This window comes from Coprinopsis cinerea (assembly GCF_000182895.1).
Source record: "Coprinopsis cinerea okayama7#130 chromosome 2 map unlocalized cont3.2, whole genome shotgun sequence".
NCBI classification, from domain to species: Eukaryota; Fungi; Basidiomycota; class Agaricomycetes; order Agaricales; family Psathyrellaceae; genus Coprinopsis; species Coprinopsis cinerea.
Genome location: NW_003307543.1, coordinates 2,847,220 through 2,871,788, shown reverse-complemented (window position 1 = coordinate 2,871,788; position 24,569 = coordinate 2,847,220). Strand labels below are relative to the sequence as shown.

At 51.7% G+C, this 24,569-nt stretch overlaps 12 protein-coding genes and 1 non-coding gene across 13 annotated transcripts; 11 read left to right on the top strand and 2 right to left on the bottom strand.

Moving 5' to 3' along the window:
- The first annotated feature begins 83 nt into the window (after positions 1-83).
- Positions 84-746, top strand: CC1G_09189 (hydrophobin-315). The gene is made up of 3 exons (XM_001839803.2): positions 84-417; positions 472-592; positions 647-746. The coding sequence occupies exons 1-2, from the start codon at positions 146-148 to the stop codon at positions 554-556; spliced, it is 357 nt and encodes a 118-aa protein (XP_001839855.1). The 5' UTR covers positions 84-145; the 3' UTR covers positions 557-592; positions 647-746.
- A 362-nt stretch (positions 747-1,108) lies between these two features.
- Positions 1,109-3,650, top strand: CC1G_09188 (hypothetical protein; the record flags this gene model as incomplete). The annotated part of the gene is made up of 10 exons (XM_001839802.2): positions 1,109-1,330; positions 1,381-1,575; positions 1,644-1,720; positions 1,781-1,860; positions 1,904-2,046; positions 2,105-2,193; positions 2,244-2,359; positions 2,421-3,205; positions 3,271-3,488; positions 3,536-3,650. The coding sequence occupies 10 exons, from the start codon at positions 1,109-1,111 to the stop codon at positions 3,648-3,650; spliced, it is 2,040 nt and encodes a 679-aa protein (XP_001839854.2).
- A 397-nt stretch (positions 3,651-4,047) lies between these two features.
- CC1G_09187 (hypothetical protein) lies at positions 4,048-4,831 on the top strand (the record flags this gene model as incomplete). Its single annotated transcript, XM_001839801.2, has 3 exons — positions 4,048-4,309; positions 4,356-4,695; positions 4,768-4,831. The coding sequence occupies exons 1-3, from the start codon at positions 4,114-4,116 to the stop codon at positions 4,829-4,831; spliced, it is 600 nt and encodes a 199-aa protein (XP_001839853.1). The 5' UTR covers positions 4,048-4,113.
- Positions 4,832-5,075: 244 nt separating this feature from the next.
- On the top strand, positions 5,076-6,800 carry CC1G_09186 (RNA polymerase II accessory factor; the record flags this gene model as incomplete). The annotated part of the gene is made up of 7 exons (XM_001839800.2): positions 5,076-5,457; positions 5,517-5,746; positions 5,801-5,900; positions 5,956-6,227; positions 6,282-6,387; positions 6,445-6,521; positions 6,582-6,800. The coding sequence occupies 7 exons, from the start codon at positions 5,076-5,078 to the stop codon at positions 6,681-6,683; spliced, it is 1,269 nt and encodes a 422-aa protein (XP_001839852.1). The 3' UTR covers positions 6,684-6,800.
- A 1,039-nt stretch (positions 6,801-7,839) lies between these two features.
- CC1G_13996 (hypothetical protein) lies at positions 7,840-8,498 on the top strand (the record flags this gene model as incomplete). The annotated part of the gene is made up of 3 exons (XM_002911911.1): positions 7,840-7,846; positions 7,901-8,253; positions 8,322-8,498. 3 exons carry the CDS (start codon positions 7,840-7,842, stop codon positions 8,496-8,498), a joined length of 537 nt encoding a protein of 178 aa, XP_002911957.1.
- A 409-nt stretch (positions 8,499-8,907) lies between these two features.
- On the top strand, positions 8,908-10,262 carry CC1G_13995 (hypothetical protein; the record flags this gene model as incomplete). Its single annotated transcript, XM_002911910.1, has 2 exons — positions 8,908-9,134; positions 9,186-10,262. The coding sequence occupies exons 1-2, from the start codon at positions 8,943-8,945 to the stop codon at positions 10,260-10,262; spliced, it is 1,269 nt and encodes a 422-aa protein (XP_002911956.1). The 5' UTR covers positions 8,908-8,942.
- Positions 10,263-10,460: 198 nt separating this feature from the next.
- On the top strand, positions 10,461-10,563 carry CC1G_20034. The gene has a single exon. It is a non-coding gene; the product is annotated as a tRNA-Met (tRNA).
- Positions 10,564-10,753: 190 nt separating this feature from the next.
- On the bottom strand, positions 10,754-12,538 carry CC1G_09183 (hypothetical protein; the record flags this gene model as incomplete). Its single annotated transcript, XM_001839797.2, has 9 exons — positions 10,754-10,762; positions 10,833-10,921; positions 10,981-11,479; positions 11,531-11,669; positions 11,726-11,825; positions 11,887-11,921; positions 11,994-12,154; positions 12,224-12,283; positions 12,341-12,538. The coding sequence occupies 9 exons, from the start codon at positions 12,536-12,538 to the stop codon at positions 10,754-10,756; spliced, it is 1,290 nt and encodes a 429-aa protein (XP_001839849.2).
- A 279-nt stretch (positions 12,539-12,817) lies between these two features.
- Positions 12,818-14,102, top strand: CC1G_09182 (hypothetical protein). The gene is made up of 7 exons (XM_001839796.2): positions 12,818-13,057; positions 13,115-13,507; positions 13,575-13,586; positions 13,645-13,695; positions 13,751-13,780; positions 13,837-13,877; positions 13,936-14,102. Exons 1-7 carry the CDS (start codon positions 12,962-12,964, stop codon positions 14,039-14,041), a joined length of 729 nt encoding a protein of 242 aa, XP_001839848.2. The 5' UTR covers positions 12,818-12,961; the 3' UTR covers positions 14,042-14,102.
- A 623-nt stretch (positions 14,103-14,725) lies between these two features.
- CC1G_09181 (calcineurin-binding protein) lies at positions 14,726-16,032 on the top strand (the record flags this gene model as incomplete). Its single annotated transcript, XM_001839795.2, has 4 exons — positions 14,726-14,997; positions 15,052-15,497; positions 15,702-15,754; positions 15,940-16,032. 2 exons carry the CDS (start codon positions 14,726-14,728, stop codon positions 15,488-15,490), a joined length of 711 nt encoding a protein of 236 aa, XP_001839847.1. The 3' UTR covers positions 15,491-15,497; positions 15,702-15,754; positions 15,940-16,032.
- A 173-nt stretch (positions 16,033-16,205) lies between these two features.
- Positions 16,206-18,455, top strand: CC1G_09180 (carboxypeptidase C; the record flags this gene model as incomplete). The annotated part of the gene is made up of 8 exons (XM_001839794.2): positions 16,206-16,455; positions 16,517-16,646; positions 16,729-17,411; positions 17,463-17,738; positions 17,815-17,834; positions 17,915-18,090; positions 18,283-18,319; positions 18,372-18,455. The coding sequence occupies 8 exons, from the start codon at positions 16,206-16,208 to the stop codon at positions 18,453-18,455; spliced, it is 1,656 nt and encodes a 551-aa protein (XP_001839846.2).
- Positions 18,456-19,726: 1,271 nt separating this feature from the next.
- CC1G_13994 (hypothetical protein) lies at positions 19,727-21,179 on the bottom strand (the record flags this gene model as incomplete). The annotated part of the gene is made up of 3 exons (XM_002911909.1): positions 19,727-20,308; positions 20,363-20,511; positions 20,627-21,179. 3 exons carry the CDS (start codon positions 21,177-21,179, stop codon positions 19,727-19,729), a joined length of 1,284 nt encoding a protein of 427 aa, XP_002911955.1.
- A 1,938-nt stretch (positions 21,180-23,117) lies between these two features.
- Positions 23,118-24,267, top strand: CC1G_09177 (hypothetical protein; the record flags this gene model as incomplete). Its single annotated transcript, XM_001839791.2, has 2 exons — positions 23,118-23,413; positions 23,474-24,267. The coding sequence occupies exons 1-2, from the start codon at positions 23,317-23,319 to the stop codon at positions 24,265-24,267; spliced, it is 891 nt and encodes a 296-aa protein (XP_001839843.1). The 5' UTR covers positions 23,118-23,316.
- Positions 24,268-24,569: the final 302 nt, after the last annotated feature.

The window sequence follows — 24,569 nt, the reverse complement described above, 5'->3', positions numbered from 1 at the left end:
GGCTCCAACCCTGAGATTGCGTGGTGGCCAGAGACCTATAAAGACCTTCCGAAAATTGCTGTCGACTCCCCAGAACCAGTTCACTCCTTCAGTGTTTCAAGCCTCCTCCAGCGTTTCTCTCGCCACCCGCACTCTACCTCACACAATGTTCGCTCGTCTCTCTACTGCTCTCCTCGCCTTCACCCTCGCCACCGCTGTCGTCGCCGCTCCCGGTGGCCGCCCTAGCGAGGTCGAGTACGAACAGTGCAACGGTGGCGAGATCCAGTGCTGCAACAGCTACCAGAAGGCCGACTCCCTCGACTATAACACCTCCAAGCTCCTCGGCCTGTTGAACATTGACGTTAAGCAGATCACTGCGGGTGTTGGTCTCACTTGCACAGGCATCAATGCTGTCGGTATTGGCGGCGGCTCCTCCTGGTACGTGACTGAATCGGGCGTATCCAACAAGATGTACTGAATCTGCGCCTCTAGCACCCAGCAGAAGGTTTGCTGCACCAACAACAAGTTCAACGGCGTCGTTGCCCTTGGCTGCAGCCCCATCAACGTCTCCCTCTAAGGAGGAGCTTTCACATTATCTCCGTGACCTTTCACGGTAGGCATTCCCTCCTGAGAAACTTCGACTTGTGGCTCATCCAATTCTCGACAGACACATTCCTTACCCGACGTCGCCCTTTGCTTCGTTCTCTATTGATATAGCCTTCTAGTTACCACTTATCTCCTAAATAATACACCTTTTCCTCATCAGCAATGACCGCATACCTCTGCACATCGAGTCTATGTTCAGTGCGATGTCCAGTCCGACTTCGTGGCAGAACTTTGACAGGGGCTAGTTGCTTGATTTAGAAGTGAATCGCCCATAAAGGGAAGATCTGCGCGGCTCTAATTGGCCCATTCTCGCGTTGACTTTTGCTCTGGTAATTTGAACGCATGCCAGCTCTTTCCACAGGGATACACCGTCTACACATAGAATATCTCTGTATTAATGAAAAAAGCGCTCAATGCTCCTACTGAAGTCAGCCGTTGTTCCATCATTGAAGGCCGTGGGAACCTACGCCGCTCGATAAGTGCCACCCGCGGCAATCGGTTTGCTTCTTGACCCACAACCCTCATGTCGAACACGAGGCTGTCGTACATCCCTAGTGTAATGCACGCCCTTACTGATACTCCAGCCACGGTGTTCCAAGGCAACCAGAAACTGGATTTAGCCCTCGGAGCTCCACCATCGCGCGCGAGAGAACCGAAGGAAGCGCCCAAGGCGGCCAGAGGAAAAAACCGCAGCAGCCGAGCGTACGAACTTTTTCTTTGGATGCCAGCCGAGGTGCTGCTCGAGGTACTATCCTTCGCTGCCCTGATGTATTAGAACTCACTGTTGGTGGGTAGATTCTGGGTAAAGTGGACCCTGCGGATCTTTTGCAACTCGCCCGCACATCTTGGGGTCTGCGAGGCATTTTGATGAGCAAACGCTCCTCTCCGATCTGGAAGACGTCTCTGGCGAGCGTAGAAGGGCTCCCTCCCTGTCCAGAGGACCTTGACCTGCCCCAATGGGTCGAACTAGTCTTCGGTAAATCCTGCCATGTAAGTGTTAATCGCACCTACAGTCCACGCGTTCATTGGCTGACAGTGATCGTCCCGGCCGATCTTAGTTTTGTCACCGCAATGTTCGCGCCAAGACTGTTTGGGAACTGCGCTTCAGAGGATGCACAAACTGTCTAAAGGAAAGGTAGGCATCATTGTTCCCTGTGATAGCTTGAACATTGTCTTGATTCCCCACTGTTTCCAGGTTCACGGTGTCGACGATGGAGAAAGGCGTCGCTTTGGGGTATATGGCAGGAGCCCCTTCACTCACATTCGGTAGCAAATGTGTGCCATATCTCTTGCCTGACGTTTTCTGACTGCTCGAAAGACCGTCGGTCTCGCGACGGGTGGTATCATGGGGATACCTACGAGAAGTGGAAAGCCGAGTACAACGCAATCCCAGATCATTCGGAACTTCAAAAGACCGCATGGGTAGCAGGGAAAGCTTCTTGGATGCATCGCCGCAACTTGGTACATTCTGTTTTCCCCTTGGTCCAGAGCGCTAGCTTACCACCCATCATTCGAGTAGCATGCTGTCCAATGCATCAACTGGGTTGAAGCAAGGGAGTCTGCCCGCCGAAATGTCCTCGAAGCAGTTAAACGCGAAAGGATGGACGAGTGAGTATCGAGACTTGGCCGTAATCATGTTAACTGCTGACATGGGGCAGCATTCTGAGTCGATTGAACGGAAAGGGATTTTCCAAAGAGATTGATGCCCTTCGCGATAGGGTGGAGTTTTGGACGGACATTCGGCAGTTCTTGAAGGAGGACGTCACTGACCGTAGTAAGTAACAGAAAACTCGGTATTCAGCAACGACCCTGCACTTATTCGAATCACCTCGCAGTGTGGACGGACGTCGGAGCCTCAGTTGTCGCATGCGCCAAGTTGCATCAAAGCGAGATCCTGCGCCAAAGGCGAAAGTCTGTCTTTGAATCCCGCATGAAACTTCTCACCGAGCTCCACCGCAAATGCCACTTAGCTCAGCCTATTAACGATTTCTTCCTTTCATACGGCGACCTGTTCCTGACACCGGAAGTTTCGCAGGTTATTGATCGAGCGGATGTGTATCAGGAACTGACATTGGTTGACTTTGACCATGTCGTTGCTAACATCTCGCTCATTGCAGCTCGATGGGTCTCCGAGACAAAAGGGAAACTATTGAGCGTACTGCAGCAGCAACTCCCGACTGAAGTTCGTAATCGACTTCCGGAGAACTCAACTCTGTCGGAGTCATCGTTGGATCTTGCAATCGCTACGTTTCATTGCGGTCGCTGCCTTCCGGCCACACCTATCCCTGGCCCTAAACCAATGAATCATCTACATGCGCTGGCTCATACCCCGCTGTTTACGCGGAACGGCCAGGACGGTTCTGGACTACCGTTGGACCTGGTTCATTTCCTGGTTGGAGTGCCGATGAACGAAGAGCGACGGTGGATGCCCTGGGGGGCAATGTGCAACTTCCAAGTGGACAGACGGTTGGCCGTCAGAACTGCCAGCTTCGTCGAGAATTTTGGCAGAGACCCGGCCACAACCACCTTTCAAGAGTTGAACGATTTGGACGAAATCTTTGAATGTACGGTCTGTTCGACTTTGAGCAAAGGGAGACTCATGTTGGATTGGCGGTTGGCGGTGCGTATTTGCATGAAGGTGGAAAGTACTTGACTACTTGATCACGAAGGAACAACTTTTCATAGATTCTGCACGAGTGCGATCCTGGTTGGCTCATACGAGTAGACCCCCGGACTGCGAGCATTGTTCGAGCCCGAATGGAGGAGGAAAGAATCGCGGAAAGAGTTAAACTCTTGGACTTGGGCTACAGCTATATTTCCGGGGACCGTCCATCCTTGGTATGTGTCCACTGCAGATATTCAGCGGACACTGGGATCGATATTCGAGAGCACTTGGAGCAAAAGTACGGGATTCATTCTCTTCTGCTTTGCTTTAGTTGATTGCAAACAGGCATGGTATAACGGAGCCTTCCGACAACGACGTTAAAGAGTTTCTGGGAACTCGGAAGCTTGCTCTGCGCAAACCCTATCGATATTGGAAGTTTGGTTCGTCGTCCTTGCTGTAACTCTTTCTAATAAATTGCTTCGGCTCGAAAGCCATGTCCTTGAGCTGCTGGATTGCCTTGGAAGTCTTCAGGGAATTGACGATGTTTCTCCGATTCGGATGGTCGAGAAAAGGCGACGAGTGAGGGCTGCTCGTCTGTGGTTATCCAAGAGCGCAACCGTTGTTCGACAAACGTCAAGTAGCAACGGAGACGCTTGTTCAAGGAAAGAATCCGATTCGAAGGCGAAAGAAGCTTCTTGAGCCGTGGCAACGACGACGTGGAACACTGCCGCGAGCTGCTCAGGTGTTCTTTCGTCCCGCTTGAATTTCGGGATTTCCGATTGTTGCCCTCGCCTCCGACAGACTTAGAGCGAGTCTATTCCGAGAGTCAATATTAATGGACTGACTATTTCCCCAAGCTTCTTTTTCTCCGGATCTCTCTCCTCGAGACGACGACGACCCCCTCGCGCTTCATTCGGTTCACGATGCTCCCCCAAGGACTGTATTGGTTGTTCTTCACTCTGCTCCCTAGTCTCGTTCTGGGACTGCCTTGGGATGCAATTAACGGGAGGTCGGCGATGGGGAGCATGGTCACTGGTGCTGCCCCACTTGAAGGAATCGGTCCATTGAGACAGAACCAAGTGCCCCATAATCGACACCTTGGTATTCGAGGTGGACATGGTACGCCCTTCTTCTACCCCTTTATTTCCCTTTCGCTAATATCCAGCCCCCTTCACTCCGCTAGACGCCCTCGGTAACCTCACGATCCTAGTCCACCAACTCACACCCCCGCACTTTATCATCAACCGCCGCCAACTCTACTACTACATGAACTCAACGACTGTCTTCCCCGTCAACGTTGTGAACACTACGCTGCCCGATCGGCCGCCGCTGCAGTTGATTGTGGGGAAGAAGAGGGAAGGGTTGAAGGGAGGTAGCTGGAGATTTGCGGGGAGTATGCTGTATTATGATTATCCTGGGAATGCGGGCTCGCAGGGAATCTTCTGGAGTTGTCAGATGCCTGGTCAGACAGGCCCTTGGCCTGGCGTATTCCTTTTCGCACCCAAGTGAGTGATAGCTCCTGGTTTCAATGTTCAGAGAAGAGGATGCTGACGAAGTCTTGTGTCTGTTTTTTTCAGGGAGGAGAATTATGTCAATGACTGCAATTCTTTGACTTTCCATAACTTTGGCAACACCGATTAAGATCAGGAGAAAAGGTCTATGATGGATGTATTTTGGGTCCGCGTAGGACATGTAACGACTTTGAGATGATGTTGTATCAGATGAGAACAATCTGAATATACGATGTAAACCATCCGTAGCCTCTGCGTACTGAGTGAGAACGTCGACCACAAGGGATTGAATGGCCCCGGCACGTTCGGCACATGCCAAGAACAGGCGTTATGGTTCTCACGAGTGTTAAGGTGCTTCCTGACCGTCAACCACGATGAGCTCAGAGGACGCCCTCTCCGCCCTGCAGCAAGCAATCCAATCCGGCAGTCCCATCTCGTACTCGTCGTCTTCATCAGCGCAAGACATCACCGCTTCCCTCCCCAATGCGACCCACATAGTCTTTGGAACGACGACGACGTTCCCCAAAACCGCGCCAACTCGGTATCGCAAACCGGGGAGCACGACAGACTCGGATGTGTATTCGCTGGAGGCGTTGTATCTTGCGTGGCTTTACAGGGATGCGCCAGGTGCGGAGTACATGAAGCATGCGAGGGAGAATGGGTTGGGTGTTGGGTTTGTGAGCATCACGGAGAGGAAGAAGGTTGTAGACTGGTTAGAGGGTAGGGGAGGGGATGATGGTCGTATTATACCATTAGGTTCGTCGTCATGGGCTACTCGATGGCTTTGAGTTGTTCACAAGGCGGTTGTTGCGCAGGCTCTGCTACGGGAGGAGGGACGCCGCCTGGTACACCCCCGCGCGGCTCGTTTGCTTCATTAGCGACACCGCAGAAAGCGCGGGCAGCGCCGACTGCTGCAGTCTCGTCGTCTCCTACAAAACGACGTTATGTTCCTGATGCTGCGGATATGGAGGTGGTCAAGAAGATCAAGGAGGGCGAAATTGAGTTGCAAGACCGAACCACGGTCTTGCGGGGGACCAAACCCAACGTGCGTTTATTGTGCTTGTAGGGTTATTGACGTCTAGATTGATCTTTTGAATAGAACTATTCAAGCGTTCGAACTTCAATCATTGAGCGTTTGAAGAAGATGAAGGAGAGCAGTCGTCCAGGCGCACCCGCCCAACCGACGGCACCACTTGCAGGTACGCCGTCACGCTCATTCATAACCCCGTTTTTTGCTCATGTTTTTCTCAATAGACAGCAAATCCCGAAAACGAAACTACCCAATCATCATCATCTCATCTTCACCAACTTCCCTCATCACCATGTACAACGTCAAACGATTCCTGCAGGAATCGATCTTTGAACCCCCGCAAGATGCGAAAGCGCGCGCTGCTGCTGAAGGAAATCCTAAACCGGAGGATATGATTCCTTTATACAGGAAGAAAACGATTATTGAGACGAGCGGGAGGGAGATTGAGACGCATTCGAGGTACTTTGTTGTTGATAGTGTGGAGGCGTTGTCCAAGGTACGTCTGGTCGTTATGAAATGAGGGACTGAGACTGAATGGCTTTGTGCGCAGTTCGGTACGGACGCATGGGACCGAGTCGTCTGTGTTATGACTACGGGCCAGCAATGGCAATTCCGACCCTACAAATGGAGTGAACCTCGTGTTCTCTTCCATCATGGTGCGCATATACCCACCTAACGATACCGTCTAACGCTAACCATCCATTTTCCTTCAGTCAAAGGCATCTACGTCACTTGGTCTAACGATCCCCCGAATCCCAAGATTAAGGATTGGAATGTTACCGAGTTGAAGGTACGTATATGCGCCGTTTTACTGGTTCTAGTGTGCTCAAATTCGTACTTGTGGTTGTAGATTGACCCTCATAGACGGCACGTCGATAAATCGACTGTCGCCAACTTTTGGAAGATTTTGGACTCGTGGATACAAGCCAACAAGCCTTGGTTGATGACCTAGGCGTGTCCTGGGGCATGCATGTTTACTTCCGCGCGCGTTGTCCTGGACAGTTAGCACACTTTTGGAGGGTAAGACAGGGTTAGGGGCGGGCGCTTCTGTACGATATAGACCAGTGCCTGCGGGATTCAGATTAGCGCGGTAGTGATATTTTTTATGTACTGCGGTTGTATGCCGTGCACTACCTAGCACCTGTGGAGGTGGCCGGTCCTGCAGAGGATAGCTTGGAATGCAAATTCAAATTCCTTGAACCCTTCGTGGGAGGGGGCGGGCTGAGGCCGCATCCCACTCGTCGTCAATACCACGACAAATGCTTCAAGACCCTTCTCTGCAACGGACATGTTCTTGACTCGGGAGGTTATAGCGTTGATCAAGGACGTGCTATCGGACCAGGAGATGACTTTGGGCGATTTCCGACCTCCCCTTTCCGCGGATCTCTGATGTTTCGGCGAGGTGGATACAGAAGAAGCAGGCTTTGTGGGGGCTTGTGAAGGACAGGCTCAACGAGATTCTCAATTTGAATCAGGCCCGGTCATTGCAGTCCAGGCATTTTCATGATACCAGTTACTGTCAATCAATGACAAGACGGCAGAGTTTGCTCGAGGGCGCACGGGGGAGGCAGGGTCAGGCTGAGGTCGGCCGAATCCTTGGTCTGGTGCAGGTTCGTGAGCGAGGGGTGTCTTTGATCGAGCCATAAGCGCCCAAGATTACCTAAACGGGAATGCACTCTCTCAAACAAAGGAGGTACGCAAAGAGTAGTTACGAAAGAAGATTTCGCATTGAATGACAATTGGGACTGTGTACAGGGCTCCTCTTCCTTTCCCAGACATATTGCAATGTGCACAGACTGAAAAAGTCACGCAGTCCGAAGGCGCGGGGACACGAATCATTGTCAACCTAGCTGGGTAGGTAGGTACGCTTGGACTGGGATGGGCCAGTTGCCTCCATTTGTGAGTTGAGCTACACATTATCAGTCTCCCGCTTTGATCAAATCCAAGAAGTTAACAATGGACCTTGGTTAACGTCCGTCAAAGGGTTGGGTTCCCTGCCACCCGCCGTGGCTTTAAAGGCATCGCTTTGACCGATGGGAGGACTATAAATACTCTCGCCTGCTTCGTCCAGAGAGTAAACTTTGCAGCTAGAGACGACACACCCCAAGATGATCTGTATGTATCCCTTATGATCTTCGTTCCGAACCAATCACTAACCGATCTCTTTAGCATCATCCAACAAGTACAGACTTTACCTCGCTTTCTACACCCGAGACTACCCCCCTCCCCCCACAGACTGTGTTACGAAGTACGACAAATACGACCTTGGGCTACTCTTTATGCCCAAAGACGCCGATATGGACTCCCCGTTGCCGGTCGCTATCTCGTGGACCGCCTTCATTAACAGGGAAACTCTGGGTTATAACCTTCGGGCAGAGAAAGTCAGAAGTAGGCCGGCAACCCTAGCTGGACTTGTCTACTTGGACAAGGTACCGGAACCGGACAAGGCTAAAGAAATATTCAAGAACTTCCGATGGAACCGCATGGTAGGATGCCACGACTGGGTGATCCAGGCAATCAAGGTCAGTCCTTTTCTACCGATCTTTTCAACTTACCAATGTCGGAATATTAACTTTCGAATACCCAACAGGAATTGGTGGCGACTGGGGTCGTCACAAACGATAATGTCAAAGCTGTCACACCAGAGAAGATTTTGGAAACAGGTTTCTACTTGACTGTGAGCAAACAGATGTGGTTGCTGCCCAGGCATGTCCCCGCCTGTGACGTCAACGGCCATGCTATTAAATCTGCTCTTGAGGGCTTCTGATTTAATTTTAGGGACGCTTTGGCCTTTACCTCATTTTTCTTCCCGTATCGACCCCTGTGTATCATATTTACATTTCCTTCTCTCTGCTTTGAGAAGGACATAATCTGAACGAGCACCGGCATCGTTTAAATCTGCGCTACATTCTTGAGATACCTGTCAAAGGTCTATAGGTGTGAAAGACAATCCCGATATCACCCCAATTCTGAGTGTTTATTCTCCCTCGCGTAATCTCTTCAAGCTATACAATTCGTCGCAATAGTTTTCGTAGCACTGGTGAAATTGAAGTTGCTTCTTGAACAAAGTACCGGGTCACAGCCAGTGATCAGATCATTGATTCGATCAAAATAAACATCAGAGTATACGTACACGGGGTTGCAAGGGGTCCATCCCGTCTTGCGTCTTTCCCTGACCTACGAGCCAGACTGAGACCACAAACTCATCGATATGGATCCACGACAAAGATTAAAACCGGCAGCAACTTTAGCAGAGCTACCGCCGGAGATATGGCTTTCCATCTTGCGAGAAGCTACTGCAGAGGCGGAACCTCTCCGACCACCCCTTCACACCGTCTTCATTCGAAATTGGTCCAGGGGCCGACCCACGAAAACAGCACGAAGGCGAAGGAAGCAAAGCATGGTCAATCTAAAAGTTTCCTTCTCATCTGCATTTCTGACAGGTTACTTACAGACAACGAAGCGGAACGTTGTGCTAGTGTGCAAAGCATGGCATTCGCTGGCCCTCCCCTTCCTCTATGAGCGCCTCTTCTTGACCCGACGCGAACAGATTATATCTGTGCTGCGTAACATAGAGAACGGCGGCACAGACCTGGGCAGCTACACGTCCCGACTGGACATCTATGGGAATTCTGGACTTCTAAAGCCAGCCTCCAACCAATTCCTCCACGATCTGGCATCCCTCCTCAGCCATCTTCCGCGGTTGCTTGTCCTCATTATCCAGGACCTCATTGGCCAGGATGGAGACTCCTTCCTCCTCCACGCTTCTCCGGGCTTGGAGTATATCAGTTGGGCAGGGTCGGAAGCCTCGCCGTCCACGTGGGCCAAGTTCGTCACGGGTCATCCGAACCTGCGCACCGTTGGCGCACCATCGGCGCAGGACCACAGGTTGAAAGTGTTCGTGTGCCCCGAAGTCAACCAGAAGCTCGAACACGTTACAGATCTCGCCACGGTCTGGGGTTTCGATGCGGGGCAATGGTGTGAGAAGTGGGTGAAGCCTGGCACGATACGGTATCTCAATACGGCCTCACCTCGATCATACGACGATGTCCTGTTCTATGGAAACTCAAGACTCGGTATCTCGAATCCAATTGTGACCCACGGAACATCCCTTACGACTCTCCATTACCATATAAGCCATTTCGGCTTCGAGATAGATCAAGAAGCCAGGCACTTGGACCTAGCCCTGAAGCACTGCACAAACCTGCGCCAACTCAACCTCTTCTTCAAGTACCGGTGGTGTTTCGAAATAGCCACGCTGGACCCGAGACCCAACATCACCACGCTTGGAATTATGAGAACTGGGATTACTCGACGACGAACTGCTAAGCAGCTGTTCGCTGTGCTTTTGCAAGTCAAAGACCATTGGTTACCCAACCTTCAGGTCATCCAATTCCTCCATGAAGGAACCATTGTCCAATTACGACATTACTTTGTGCACCATGGTTTAGAAAGAAAGTTTCATGAGCGCGGGATCGCATTACAGTACTACGATGGAGCGGAGTATGTAGATTTCCTTACCGTACTATAGCCTGTTCCATCGCCTCCTAGCCAATTTGATGGAGAACTCAAAGTACACAGGACATCGCAGTAGTTCTGAAGGAGGCTCGGGTAGGTGGACTACGCCGTTCCTGAACGCCTTCCGTACAAGTCACAAAAGGGTTAGCACCGATTGCCCGGTTTTGGTAAGGCGGGGCGTGATTACGTACCAACGCCGCATGAATATTAAGCCTTCTTGGCTCAGTTGGCTAGAGCGCAGGTCTCATACGCAAGTATGAGTGGGTTCAACCCACGAAATCCTGAGGTCGCAAGTTCGAGCCTTGCAGGGGGCATTCCTTTTTGTACATTTTTGCAATGCTTTGCTCGCAATCGCTTTCGACAGCCGCACCTTACTCCCAACACCGGGGAACCTTTTTTTTTTTTCTTTTTTCACCAAGACCAAAAAATTCATCGATTATGATTGTGGCAACATTCCCGCTATAATCAATGATAACAATCCTAACGAGCCAAGGACAAGGTATACTAAATATCCTGAAAGAACCTGAGTCTGCAACGAATAGGTGAAGAGCGTTCCAGCAAACGCCGGTGCGATTACCCTTACGATAGAGACCATTGTTTGCGCCAGTCCATTTGTCGATCCGAGGGATTGCCTGTTCGGGGAAGCGGCAGTGATGAAGATGTAAACACATCCTATGCCAATGGCGTCATCCATGAGTCCCATGACTAGAAGGTAATCGGAAAGGACATACTATAACCACATTCTATGGCCACCACAAAGGCCAGATGCAGAGCGACGAGTACGTACGTGATGGAGGGTAGTCGCTTATCGTCTCCCATTCGACGTGCCACCAGGTTGTTGACGACGTACATCCCGTAGAGAGGAACACTGGCAAGTATCGCAGACAGGAAAACACGCTTGGCGCCAAAGCGGTTCACGAGTCGTCCTAGGAAGAAAGCTTGAAAGAAGCAGTTGAAAGCGCCGTAGAGACTGAGGATTGTGCCTATTGAGGAAGGTGGCATGTCTAGCCCGCCGAGGTTGACGGGAAGAGCGAGGTAGAGCGGGAGGATGGTGTTGGAACATGTGTGTAGGAAAGCTAGGGTCGCGTAATTGACCAACGGTATCAGAACGCTCGAAGTTGTTAAGAGCTTCTGAAGAGGGGCAGGTTTAGTTCTTTCGTCTACGACTTCTGAGCATTCTTGCGCTGGTTCCTCGGAAGCCTGGCTCGGCCTGCTACGGGACGGTAGCGTCTGAAGTCGCAGAGGTGAGTCGATGGGACAAGTCAGTCAAAGTGCACGTACTTCGCGAAGATGTAGCGCAACCAGAGCAAAGCCTGCCACGGAGATCGCACCCATGGTTGCACATGGAAGAAAATAAGGGTAGTGTTTGGCGAAACTCAGCCATGGGCGGGGCCCCGCCAACCACCCGCCCACGAAAGCTCTACCACACAGCTGTCAGATAGCGCCGAGGACAGGTAGAAAAGGTGCGAGACGTACCCGAAGGAAGAGCCCGCGGCCCAGGGCACATGAAGCAGAGCAAATGCATTGGCTCTATTGGACTGGTCGGTGATTTCACCAACCACGCTCTTGATTGTCCCTATAGCCAGGTTCAATCAGACACACGCGCGCCCCGTCTTTACCTGATCCCGCCCACTTACCCGCGTTGCTGCTCAGTGCTGTAAAGATACATCGACTACGGTATTCCCGTCCCGGTGAAAGCGTATCAGAAACCTTCGACCGAGCTCATTTGAAACGTGATGCACACCTCAGGACGAGCGCCAAAAAGGTCTTTGACAGCCCGAAAAAGAACATGGACGCGGCTAGTGACACAGTTCCGAGGAGTAAGATGGGTTTACGCCCGATCTTGTCTGACATTCTGCTCCAGTACAGCACGGTTATGAGTGATATGGAATGTCGTATCGCATCCTGGTCATTCAAGGAGTTCGTCGCGTCAGAACACCGCACTGAGGGTTAGGCGGGGCAGATGGAGCATACCATTAGGCCGGCATAATACCCTACTTCCTCTTCTCCACCTTTTATAACGGATTTCAGGAGCTACCAATTCTTTCAGCCATGTGGGATTTGGAGGCAAGCCAAACGTCCACTATTCACCTCTTCGAGAAAGGGGAAGATGCAGAACGTCGAGGCGCTTTCGCAGAACCGCAGAAAGAATAGAACGGATAGCTGACCAGCTGGTAAGGGTGTCCTAGAGGCGTTTAAGGTCCTAGGTGCGTCGTGTGATTCGGATCCTGAGCCTCCCAGAAGCGGCGTCGTTTCAATGGATTCCTCTGAAGCCTTGTGAGGGGGCATAGTCGTGACCAGAGGGTACCTGTGTTTGGTATAATATCCAATAGAGCGGACCCTGATTTCAGCGAGGCATATTGAACCGGTTTATAGGCCCCTAGCGGTCGAGTATGGTGGGTGGGGCAAAGCCGCAGTGGCGCATCCATGGTCCCATGCTGGCAGTTGGAGATAAGATGCCTCTTATCAGATTAGATAATTGCCCATCTTACGTCGTCATCGAACAGCTACCAGACCGTCCGAGCCAACTCGATTGGAGTCATTCACATCTTACTTGATAACCACCACGGTACCGGTACACCTCTAGGTCACCCACACCTCTCCAGCGGTATTTAGGCTGCTAAACTCACCCTTCGATCTTTAGATCCTATCGTCTTCAACGAGGACGAGACATTCTACGATTTCTGGAGACTTTTGCTGCAGGATCTAACTATGCCGCCCAAGGGAGGAAACTCTAAGAAGGAAGCAGGCCGCGCAAAGAAGGCGGAGAACGAGGCTAAAAAGGCAGAAGCTGCAGCCGCTGAACGAGTGCGTCGCCCGGTCCTTCCAACCGAGTCTAAAACTAATCAAATCACGCTGTAACAGGAACGCAAGGAGGCAGCTGCATGGGAGGACAACGACACCAAGGGTGGCAAAGCAAAGAAACAAGCGCAGGAGGAGAAGCGTAAAGCCGATCTCGCTCGCAAAGCTGAAGCTGCTCGACTTCTGGCGGAGGAAGAGGCTTCGTTGCCGTCCAAAGTTAAGGCTGGACCCAAGGCTGGCAAGAAGAAGGATACGAGGCCTGCTGGTCCTGGAGCTATTGCCGCTGGTGGCGGACTTGGCTCTATCAGTCCAAAGGGCAAGGAGAAGGAAGAGGAGGTTGAGAGCTTCCATGCATCTGGTTTGGATAACGCGTTGGATCTGTTGGAGGTTGTGACTGCGAAGATGGATAAGGCTAGCGTTGGGAGCCAGGCTGCGAACATTGAGCGACATCCCGAGGTATGTGTTGGTTATCATCGTTCGAGAATAACCTGTCGTTAACCATCTTGTCTTCTTCGCTCCACAGCGACGATTCAAGGTTAGAATAATGTTTCTCGTGTTATTGATCAGGGAGACCCTGACACCTATCTCCTCAGGCTGCATTCGAAGCGTACTCTGAACGTGAACTGCCTAAGCTCAAGATCGATGTGAGTGGTCCCGCTCTTGAACGTATTTTCCATCTTCTAACAATCTGGTTATCAGCACCCTGGTCTCCGTCTGCAACAATACAAGGTAACCCTCCGTTTCATGTGGCTGAATGTCCCAATTAACTCCGTTTCTTTTCATAGGAATTGCTATACAAGAACTTCCAGAAATCACCTGAGAATCCGTGCGTATTATTGTTCTCCTCCGATGACGCCCTTTTGACCCCATCCCTTGTTCACCAGGTTCAACCAAACCACTGTTGCATATGATGCAACCAAGGAGGAGAAACTCGAGGCCCTCAACAAACGGAAGGCGGAGATTGAGGAACGACTCCGAGACAAGAAGTGATAGCTGGATACCTTTCCCGGCACTGCCTGCTAGACTGACTGGAGGCGATTCCACTGTATGACCCGGATCATTCTCGACGACGTCGATTTTGAAGGGACATATTTCGAATGGCGGTGAACGCGAAGGGAATGACGTGTCGGGAGGCTTGTGTGAAGTAGGCGAAGCAGGCAAGAATTACAGTACATACTTCCATTCAATAGCATCGCAACCATTTCTATTGGCGTTGAGGCCTAGGAAGGAACAACGGCCCTCGGTGGTCTCCATGACTGTCAAGATTGCTTGTCATCGGAGACAGCTTGGCCGATATTCAGGAGATATTTAGCGTCCAAAGCTGCGATCCTGATTTCAGTCTTTACAGCTTTACAGCTTTCTGTCTCGATACTGATGGGTTGGTAGTGAACCAACGGAAATACGGTCTCAAGGTTGCCGGAAGTTTATTCTAGTTCCAAGTTAGCGCTTATCGTATACACAGCCTGTCTGCTGCGGGCTACGCAAACCTGGGCATAGACCAGAGGCGGTTCCAAAGCGCAGATCCTCAGGAGGAGCGGAGGCACGCAGAGTGGCGTATCGCCCTACAAGCGCCGAACACAGCCATCACGATGGATTAGCTAAGCCAGGCCCAGGGATAAAATAAAAGTTTTCATCTTCTTCTCGACTTTGCTCATCTTCCTTTCCTCGACGCCCATGACCGTGCAGTTGTCGCTGAGACAGTCTCCGCCCAGCACACCGCCTTCAGAGTCGACCAACACAGTCGCTATCACCTCTCTTCCGAGGTCGTTTTTCGATTCCCTGATTTTGGACCTCCTCTACACTCATTTTTCGCATTATGGCGAGATAAACCAATGGGTCCCTCTACCGGGATTTGGTAGAATTATCGTCGTCTACGAGCATGACCAGGCTGCTGAAGCGGCCAAGCTTCACTGCGACACTATCGTGCTGCAGGCTACCTCTGAGCAGTACGTTGGTTGTCCATTTCGTCTAGAAGGTTCGATACTGATGAATGCCTACAGTCCAGAAGTCATTCTGCGGGTTTTCCGCGCAGATCGTAATCCATTAAAGCCCCGCGACCACTGTGGTCACCAACCACAGATGCACTACCTCCAACCCCCAGCAGTCGAGAAGAACTTCCTCATCTCGCCACCCGGATCCCCTCCAGTCGGCTGGGAGCAGATTCGCGAGGATCCGCCGAATGCTACACCGCTCGCTGCAGACCTTATCTCGGCTCTCAATAAGCTTAAACTCCAGGAGGAGGAGCAGGAGAGGAAGGGTCAGTCGATGTTGATCCACCCGTCTGAAGCGGGTGTGGGTGTGTTTGTGGAGGATTGCGATGCCTCTGCTGGCGTGGAGGTGTCGGATGAGGACTGGGTGTATGGCCAGACGATGCCTACGAGGGAGAGGTGGCGCCCTATTCCTACAGCTATGCCGCCCATGGCGTCGATCTCGGCTTGATATCGAGGTGAGCATCATTCTCCCCTTGTCTACATTAACCCTTTCTTCCCTTTATTTGTTTTTCGTGATGATAAAACTTTCAGACCTGTTCTGAAGGCGGCTTCGGTCGATCTTTTGAGGACAACCTATATTGCCTTTTTTATCTGATCTTGTTTTTTTCCACCTTCTCGATTGTATTCGAACGTTGGCTGACCGCTTATTTCTCCTCCAGATCGCCGCCGATTGTACTATATGAATCATCTAATCTTGCTATCTTTATTCATTGTGAGTTTCATTTTCCCCACCCGTCGCGTACATCATGCACTCTTGCAAGATGAGAAACTATACAGACCTGTTCTGACACCCTCCGGGGTATGGAGAACAACATATATTGCGTTATCTTTCTGACCTTGTCCTTCGGTTCCATTGATTTTTATTGGACCTCATGCTGATTGCCTATTTCCTTGCAGTGCTTTCCGACATGTACCATTTACTGTAGTATGTAACATTAGATTCACGGACATTTGCATTACCCTCCACCTGTACACCACGCTGCATGATCATTTGAATACACCATGGACTTGTAGAACCCCGGACTTCGTAACAGAGCTTGACAGAATCGATGTTGTTGACTTTTGATAAAGACACCGCTGCGGTGCTGCGGCGTGGGACCATCAGCAACCAGGCGCTTTAGTGACCTGCACGGTTCTCTTTCCTCTCCCTCCATCATCCAGAGATGAGGTTATACCAGTCGATATCTCTTCTGACGATACTGGGCCTGGTCCCCGCGTACGCTGCCCCGTCCCTGTTTGACGACGCACAGCGAGTGCTGAGCAACCCCTTCCTGGACCGAGCCCGCAATGACGTGAAGGATGCCGCCTCGCAGTACCTCAGCGACGCCAAGAAGACGATTCTGAAGGGGAAGAAGAACATGGAGAAATGGATTCACGATGGCAGGGAGTACATTAAACAAGACAACTTGCTTTGTGAGTTTTGAACAATACTGTCGATGGCCAGGTTGACGAACCTGCTGGTACCGCCGTACAGACGAACTCGTTACGCATCCTTCGTTCAGGGAGCAGAGGTTGAGGATCACTGAGCCGGATCTCTGCGATTCGTCTGTGCAGCAGTATTCTGGATACCTTGATGTTGCAGAGGAGAAGCATCTGTTCTTCTGGTGAGCCCGTCGTTACCTGGGGCTGCTGTTGTTGGACGACCACCTTGTTCGACGGTATTGTTCACCTTTGTTCACCCCCTAGGTTCTTTGAATCGCGACACACGCCGGAGGATGCTCCCCTTATACTCTGGCTCAACGGAGGACCAGGATGCAGTTCGTCCACAGGCCTCCTCTTCGAACTCGGTCCCTGCTCGATAGCAGACGAAGGCCGCAACGTCATGCACAACCCCTACAGCTGGAACACCCACGCCAACATCATCTTCCTCGACCAGCCCATCAACGTTGGGTTCTCCTACTCTGACGACGGCTCGACAGTCAACTCCAGTCCTCTGGCCGGCAAGGACGTCTACGCCTTCCTCGAGCTCTTCCTCAACCGCTTCCCTCAATACTCGACGCAGCCTTTCCATATCGCCGCGGAGAGTTATGGCGGTACCTACGCGCCCAACTTTGCTAGTATCATCCACAAGGCCAATAAGGAGTTGGCGGCGAATCCGGATCCCAAGTTGAAGCATATCAACCTTGCTTCGGTGGTGCTTGCGAATGGTTTGACGGATCCGTACATCCAGTATGGCTCTGTGGCGGACTATGCTTGTGATGGGCCTTACCCTGTGTATGACGATCCTCAGGGACCTCAGTGCCAGGCTCTGAGGGGCAAGATCCCGACTTGCCAGCGCCTCGTCAAGTCGTGCTATAACTACAACTCGAGGTTTGCCTGCGTACCCGCTGTGTTGTATTGCAACTCGCAGATCTTTGCTCCTCTCATGCGTAAGTCATCTTTCAAATATGATGCGCGGTGTCTGATTGATTATCAAACAGAAACCGGTCTCAACCCTTACGACGTCCGCATGAAATGTGATCGCCAGAAGGACGGACAGCTCTGTTACAAGCAGATGGCCTGGATCGAGAACTGGTTGAACAAACCCGATGTCAAGGCGAGCCTTGGTGTCAGCCCCGACCGCGAATTCGCATCTTGCAACATGGACGTTAATCAGGCTTTCACCATGAACGGCGATGGAATGCGAAACAGTGCTCTCCTCCTCCCCGAGCTGGTCAACGATGGTATTCGACTCTTGGTATACGCCGGGAATGCAGGTGACTACTCATTTGCCTCATTTGACGCAATATACCATTCTGACCACTGCGTTATTTAATTTTCTTTCTCATTAAGATTTGATGTGCAATTATATGGTCAGTCCTTTTCTAGTCGATCAGGTACCCATCCTGCGTCTCGTGGGCTTTGAACTAAACTCTGTCCGTCCACTTCTTAGGGTAACGAACGATGGGTCGAAGCAATGGAGACTAAATTCTCCCAAGAGTTCCGGCGAACCAAATCGACGCCTTGGACTCCGCTCCATCCTGGCGTCATCGCTGGCGAGATTCGCAGTGCTGGCGGCTCTGAGTCCTCGGCAGGCAATGTCACCTACCTCAACATCCACGAAGCCGGGTGAGTTGCATGCTGAATTTCGATGTCCCGAACAACTCCTCCTAGCTCGTTGTGCGGGGTGCGCCTCGAAATCCGGCACAGCCGATGCATGCATGCAGCACTCGGCGGGAGGAATTTGGGGCTGCGCTCCATTTTTCCAGGCTTCTCGTTTCCCAATTCTGTGTGCAGCTACTGACATGGTCTGTTTCTCAGGCACATGGTTCCATTTGACCAGCCTGAAGCTTCCTTGGTGCGTCTACTTCCGCTCTCGTGAGTTCTGCAAGACCTAATCGTCGCCTTAGGCCATGATCACACGGTGGATCTTTGACCTTCCACTCAACCTCCCAGTGGGTGCTGAAGAACTGGGGTCCATTCCTCCCCTCTAGACCTCCGGAGGACCCAAGGTTATGTCCGAGCAGCGATCGAGGGGGTTAGGCTGGTCGGTGCATGCCTCCCCCTCCCTCCCTACCATTTATGGTACCCTCTCGGGTCATGAATGGCGGAACGTTTTTTATCAGGCATGTTTTGTTCACCCCCGCCCCGACACCCTTGTCCTCCTTGTTCCCTCCCCCTTGTGTTCGACTCCTCACCAGTGTATTGTTGTTTCGTTTTGGACTCTTTGTCGTCGTCGTCGACTTTGTTGTGTGTGTTTTGTTCGTCGGTCTTGCTTTTGCGCTGTGCTTCTGCTTCGAAGGGAGGATGTTTCTTTTTTTTTTTCGGGGTGGATATGGTTTGGGAAGCGACGGTGCTTTGTCCATTGAGATTTCGTGTGGAGCGGTATGGTGGCGCACTGTGGGTACGCTACAGTGCTGCCTCCGTACCATGGCGCGTGCGTATCTCCTGTCCCGATTCCTCCGTCTGCTCAATGGATGTACGTGTGCAATAGCTCCGCCGCTTCCGACCCTCGCACTTCGCTCCCTAGAGCCTCTTTCGACCGTTCACGCGACTTGTGTCTCCATTTTTATTATCGACGACTTCAGTGTATTATTATTCTAGATTTGGTTTACGTTTTAAGCCATGTTATTGAATGAATGAATGAATGAATGAATACACGATGTGATTGATTCTATTTGGAAAGTTCGAAGCAGTAGGACCTCTAATTGTGTGGCTACTGATACAGGAGGAGAATGTTCGAGGGGAGATAGTCCTTTGCTCCTAGTCCGAGGGAAGACGAGAGGAGAGAGAAGGGATAAGTTACAAAGAATAAGTTATTGATCGAGTAGATGAATAAATAACAGGTACAGAGAGAGTGAAATGGGAACGGAGGCAAATGAAAGCCACTCGGGCGATCGAGAAATAGGATTTAGAGGAAGAGCTGGGCAAAAATGGAGAGCGAGAGGAAGGCTGGACGAGAGAGGAAGGAAGGATAATCTACATACTACATACTATTGTACAGGGGTGGGTTGGATGGATGCTGATGTATGTATGGTACACATGGAATCCAAGCGGAAGAAAAGGAGATGCGAGATAAATAGCATATAAGAATAAAGGCTGGGGCATAGGAACCAGACCAAGATACAAAGTGTCCGAGAGAGGAAGACAGGGGAGAAAACGGCGACGAAAGCAATGCGAGAAGGAGAAGATGCGAAAACTGCCAAAGAAAACGGGTGAGAGAGAGAAATGAAAAGAAAGGTGAGGTCGGCGAGGATGAATCGAATTAATAGGCGGTTGGAGGGAAGTACTCCTCCCCATCCATAACGAACATCTCGTCGGGTGTCATCTCCGCTGAGCTGCCAAAGTACTCGCTTGGGTTGATAGTCGTAGGATGTGGCATGTTGGGCATACCGAATTCATCCATCACAACTGGGGCTCCTGCTTCGGTATACGCGATCGCAGAGGAGGAGTTGTTCAACATGTACCCGGAATCGGTTGTACTGGATGTACGACTGATCAACCCAGGCGCGAAGGAAGATTGCCGTGATAGTTGATCGGGCACACCATACCCAACGTCGGAGAAGGTTTGGGTTGCGGGGCCACCGTTGATGGCATTCGTCGTCTTTTGCGGTGAGGAAGATTGGAGGAGGGCGGGGTCGATGAGTGAGTTGGGGATCATAGCTGGCGCGATGTAGGGCGTTGGTTGGGGAGCGGAGATGATTGGATGGGAGGATTCGCCGTTCCAGTTGACGAGCGAGGAACTGACCGAATTTTGCATGGACATGGTGTCGGAGAGGGCAGGTGTGGCGACCCCTGACGAGTGGAAGGAGGACGGGGGATGGCCTACCATGGGCATTCCGTAGTTCTGAATCTTCTCGTTAGCTTTGGTCAAAAGACATATGGAATGGGTAGAACTTACGAAGTGCAAAGAACCATGCCTCTGGTGGGCAAGCGAGCGATGTGGGAGAGGAGGGGGTGGGAGTGAGCCCCACGGCTGGTTGTCCATTGGGCCGCCGGAGAGGTATGGTGTAGAAACTGCTTTGCGCAGAGGACTGTGCATGCGAAGCACTGGGGGTCGCTCAAGTCGCATGGGAGGGTCAGCATGCAGCGACCGAGTTCCCAGATGCATCGACAGTAACGGGGGCAAGGACAGCTGGGGCAGGCGTGCTCTTCGACATCATACCTGACATCGAGGAACGGCTCTGGCGTTTACGACCGGTGGTGCTCTTCTTTGGACGGTAGCGGTAGTCGGGGTACTTCTTGGCGTGGTCTGAGCGCTCGATGTTAGCCTGCTCGCGCCAGTAGAGTCGCTCCTCTGGGGAAAGAGCCCGCCATGCCTCAGCGGCGAGTTTGGAGAGTGTCTTCTCCGACTCTTGGCCAGGAGCACGGCGAGTTCGCTTTCCCGTTCCTCCCTCCTTAGTGTGCTTGCGAACGTAATCGCAGCGGAAGAGAATGAACTCGTTGCGGGGACGAGCGACCCAGTTGGGGTCGCCCTTCTTGCCGCTAGGTTCGGGCGACTTCTCGGTATCGGAAAAGTTGGATGTGGAAGAAGCAGGTGAGGACGGTTGGTTGTACGGATAGCCGCCGTTGGCGTGGTACTGCAACTGAGCGCCATTGGCGTCAAGGTACTCCTGCTGTTGCTGTTGTTGGTGAGCGATATGGTCCGGGACAACCACATCAATGTAGTCCGCGTTGGTGGGGGGCGTCCAGCCCAAGAGGCGCGCGAGGGAAGACATGGCGACGCGGAGGGGCGGATGATGTGAGGGAAAAGCGGGAGAGCGGGAAAGGTGGATGGGACACTGGTTCCGCCCTCCTGGCCTTCCCTTTTCAATCTTTCGTCGCGCTACTCTGGGCGCGTGTTTGGCGCCTCCAGGCTCTTTTTCGGTCTGCAATGGAAAGGACTTCGTCGGGGAACGATCGAGATTCGCCATCCCGATTTGGTAAACGCCAATCCCAACATTCATCTTGATCGGGCCAAACAATTGCAAGCCTCCCTGCCAAGGTTCGATGTCGTTCCCTCTGTTCGAGCTCTGCAGAGAAAAAATAATGCCAACGGGGGATTGGAAGAAATGGCGAGGAGTAGAGAGGACTCGCATAGAAGTACCACATCACGTCCAATCTCACCGGCGGAATATAGACAACCTCGTGGCTCTCAACATGGGCCCAGACGTGCAATAGACCGGCCGTAACTTTCTGCACTACGCACCCGCTTGTCAATGTATAGAGGCGCTCAGAAGTCTCATATGGGTCTAGTAATTGAGCTACTTTACAAATAGTACACCCGGTCACTTCCACGGTCATTTGCCTTCATTTAGGTGTCCGTGTTGGTCTCCACGTTTTGCATCCGTTCAATCGTTCGACTGCTTAATTATAAGTATGGAGGCACTGACTATGCCTAGAAAACCCTATCGTCGTACCTGACCCCTCCTTGGTTAATTGCAAGACGAGCCTCCATTCTCTCATCTCAGTATAGTCTGGCTGGTCAATCCAGCTCTCTTCGCATGGTATAAAATGGGTGAAGAGCATTGAAAACCACTAACTTCTGGAGAACCGTTCATTTCGACGTCTCCACCCGGCATTTTAGCCTACCCTAAACCCAAACCTCACGAAACCAGACTACTAGTTGAATCTCAGCTCGAGAAACTCTCCGAGCCATCTCCGCTCCAGGCAACATTCATGAGCATGCATGCCGACCACCAGATGTGGGTCGGAGTCCATATATTCAACGAACGAACTGACATGAACGGTAGCTCCGACCGTTTATCTCTGTGGTCCCGGGTCTGGGTTTCAATCGATGCTCGGAAACTGCGTCGGTGTTCCATTCGGAGCATGCTCTTGCTCCCAGTTTTGCACGCCGCCACCATGAATTCCCTTAAATGGGCGGGAGAGTGCAAGTTTATTCGAAGGATTATTTGGTGTCCGAATGAAAATTTCGATCCCAGCAACTGTAGGGGTCTGAGGAAGCGTGTAATCGGGGGTGAAGCGGCGTCCAAGCGTCGTCGTCGTCTGTCCGCCCGGCTTGGTCAGGTTGTCTGCCAAAGTTTCCCCATCGAGGATCCGCACTGGAAGCAAGATTGCCCTTCCGAGCCAGTGGACAGTCGCTGGCTATGGGTACTGACAGGACGTTAAACGTCTATCAGACCCTTCTTCATCCCACCTGTCGATCTCAACTTCTTCCCGGGACCAGGCTCGTGGATGGGCGCTTAATTCATTGACCGCGCTAAAAATAGGACAAGTTACTACCTTTTCAAGGTGATCGATATTCCGAATCAGTCAAACCTTCACTCTTTCCATTGGGCGGTTTGTCCCGGTGTCGCCAAACTGCCGTATGTGCTAGGCGGTGATTGACTGAATTTACGTATTGAATAGATGGATTAGCGACGAATTCTGTTTCACCGGACCATCCAGGTAAACCTGTTTGATTGTTGTGATGTGTCGTGGCACTTTCTCGCCCAGAGGTCCCCAATTCGAGATCGATTATTGAATTTTGAAGACCCTACGTATCGTGCATTTACTTCTATGGAGGCCCTCGTTACACATTACCAGAAGCCCTGTGATTAACGTGATTAATGAGGCCGGAAAATTCCCACCAAAAGTTTGATGCTTCTCCTTTTCGGGGGTTCTTCCAGGATTTCCCCTCATCTCCCCAGCGGATGAAGCCCACACGGGTTTGACCCTCCCGTCATCTTTTTCCTTTCCTCTATTCACATCGTCCTGGTGGCATCTCTTTCACTTTAGATGTCCTGAAGCCCTCATCTACTTCCCTCATCCCAACACCAACCCTGGTACCTCCCTAAGATCCGCCACTCATCTGAGAAATCTTGTCGACGCCCCATCCACAAGCACACACGACCACGTCTGACCTTGCATCGTATGCCTAGCGTGCGCGAGGTTGTAGAGTATGCAGTGTCTCCAGAGTCCAGCCCTCTGGTCAGGAGAGAGACGCCCAAACTAAACGGCTCAGCGTCTGGTAAGCATCTTGTGACCCTGCTTTCAAATTTTTGACCCATGACTCAACGCGCAAACATAGCTTTCATCGCCCTCATTATAGTGCTGATACTGGTTATCCTCATCTGCTCGACCACCGCTCTCTACATCCTTTGGGAAAACAGTACCAAGGCCGATCGAGAGTACCGCGTCCGGCGATACAAAGCGACGGGATTGGAAGCTGCCTCGGAGGGCAAATGGATAGCTCGGCTAGGGAAATTCTTCCACTTCCGTTCCGCGACGAAGGTCTCGTCTTCGCAACGTAACAGTAGCTCGAAGAAGCGTAGCATCCGAGGGTGGGCCCAGTCCGTCGACAGGGCGTCGTCGCGCGATATCCTAGCGACGATCGAGGAGCAACCGGAATATCAAAACTCTAATGCCGACTCCAAGCAGATGGTACAAACGACAACGACGACGCCCAGTACCCAGTCACCGGCTCTATCTACGCTGTCGGTCATGGAAGTGACCTCGCAACGACACATACAGCCCCTCCCGCCGTCAAGAGGACGAACGTCGAGCTGGATCTCGGACAAGTCCATGACGGTCTCCTTCGTCAGCACCTTGCCCACACATCCCGAATCGAGTTCAGAGGATGAGGTGGAGCCTCCATCCAGTCCCAGGGCACAGCTGTCCATGTCAAGTATTCCAGAGCATGTGACATATCAGCCATCGGTGAATATGTCGTCGCCGTCACTGTCGAGGCCCTCGACGTTGAGGACGCTCTCCGCTGATCAAATCGAGCAAATCTATCCAAATGGGCAGGGCCGCCCTTTCGCCACCCAGTCCGGCACGTCTATTACACTACAAGGAGGCACCAAGTTTGTTGAAGAGGTTTAGCCTTTTTGTATCTACGATCTACTACTCACTGCTACTGCATGATCTTCATACCTGACACTTTACTACACACATTCTACACACTACTACTCCCCATTGCTTTCCCCTGTTGTTTTTGTTCGCTATCACATTGGTTATTTCGGTGTTGTTGTACGCTATATATATCGACGGCTTTGGACTTACTTATTCACTATCTAACGACCTGTCATGTACATCGAATACACTCTGCTCAGGAGTTCCTAACTCACGATCGAGGACGAGCACAGGGGAACGCTTAAGCGCCGGCCATGCCGAAGCCGAATGCG

Coding starts and splice junctions, on each gene's coding strand:
- CC1G_09189 (XM_001839803.2), top strand. CDS start 146: ATGTTCGCTCGTCTCTCTACTGCTCTCCTCGCCTTCACCCTCGCCACC. Junction 418..471: donor ATTGGCGGCGGCTCCTCCTG/GTACGTGACTGA, acceptor CTGCGCCTCTAG/CACCCAGCAGAAGGTTTGCT.
- CC1G_09182 (XM_001839796.2), top strand. CDS start 12,962: ATGCCGCCCAAGGGAGGAAACTCTAAGAAGGAAGCAGGCCGCGCAAAG. Junction 13,696..13,750: donor TGCCTAAGCTCAAGATCGAT/GTGAGTGGTCCC, acceptor TCTGGTTATCAG/CACCCTGGTCTCCGTCTGCA. Junction 13,781..13,836: donor TCCGTCTGCAACAATACAAG/GTAACCCTCCGT, acceptor TTCTTTTCATAG/GAATTGCTATACAAGAACTT.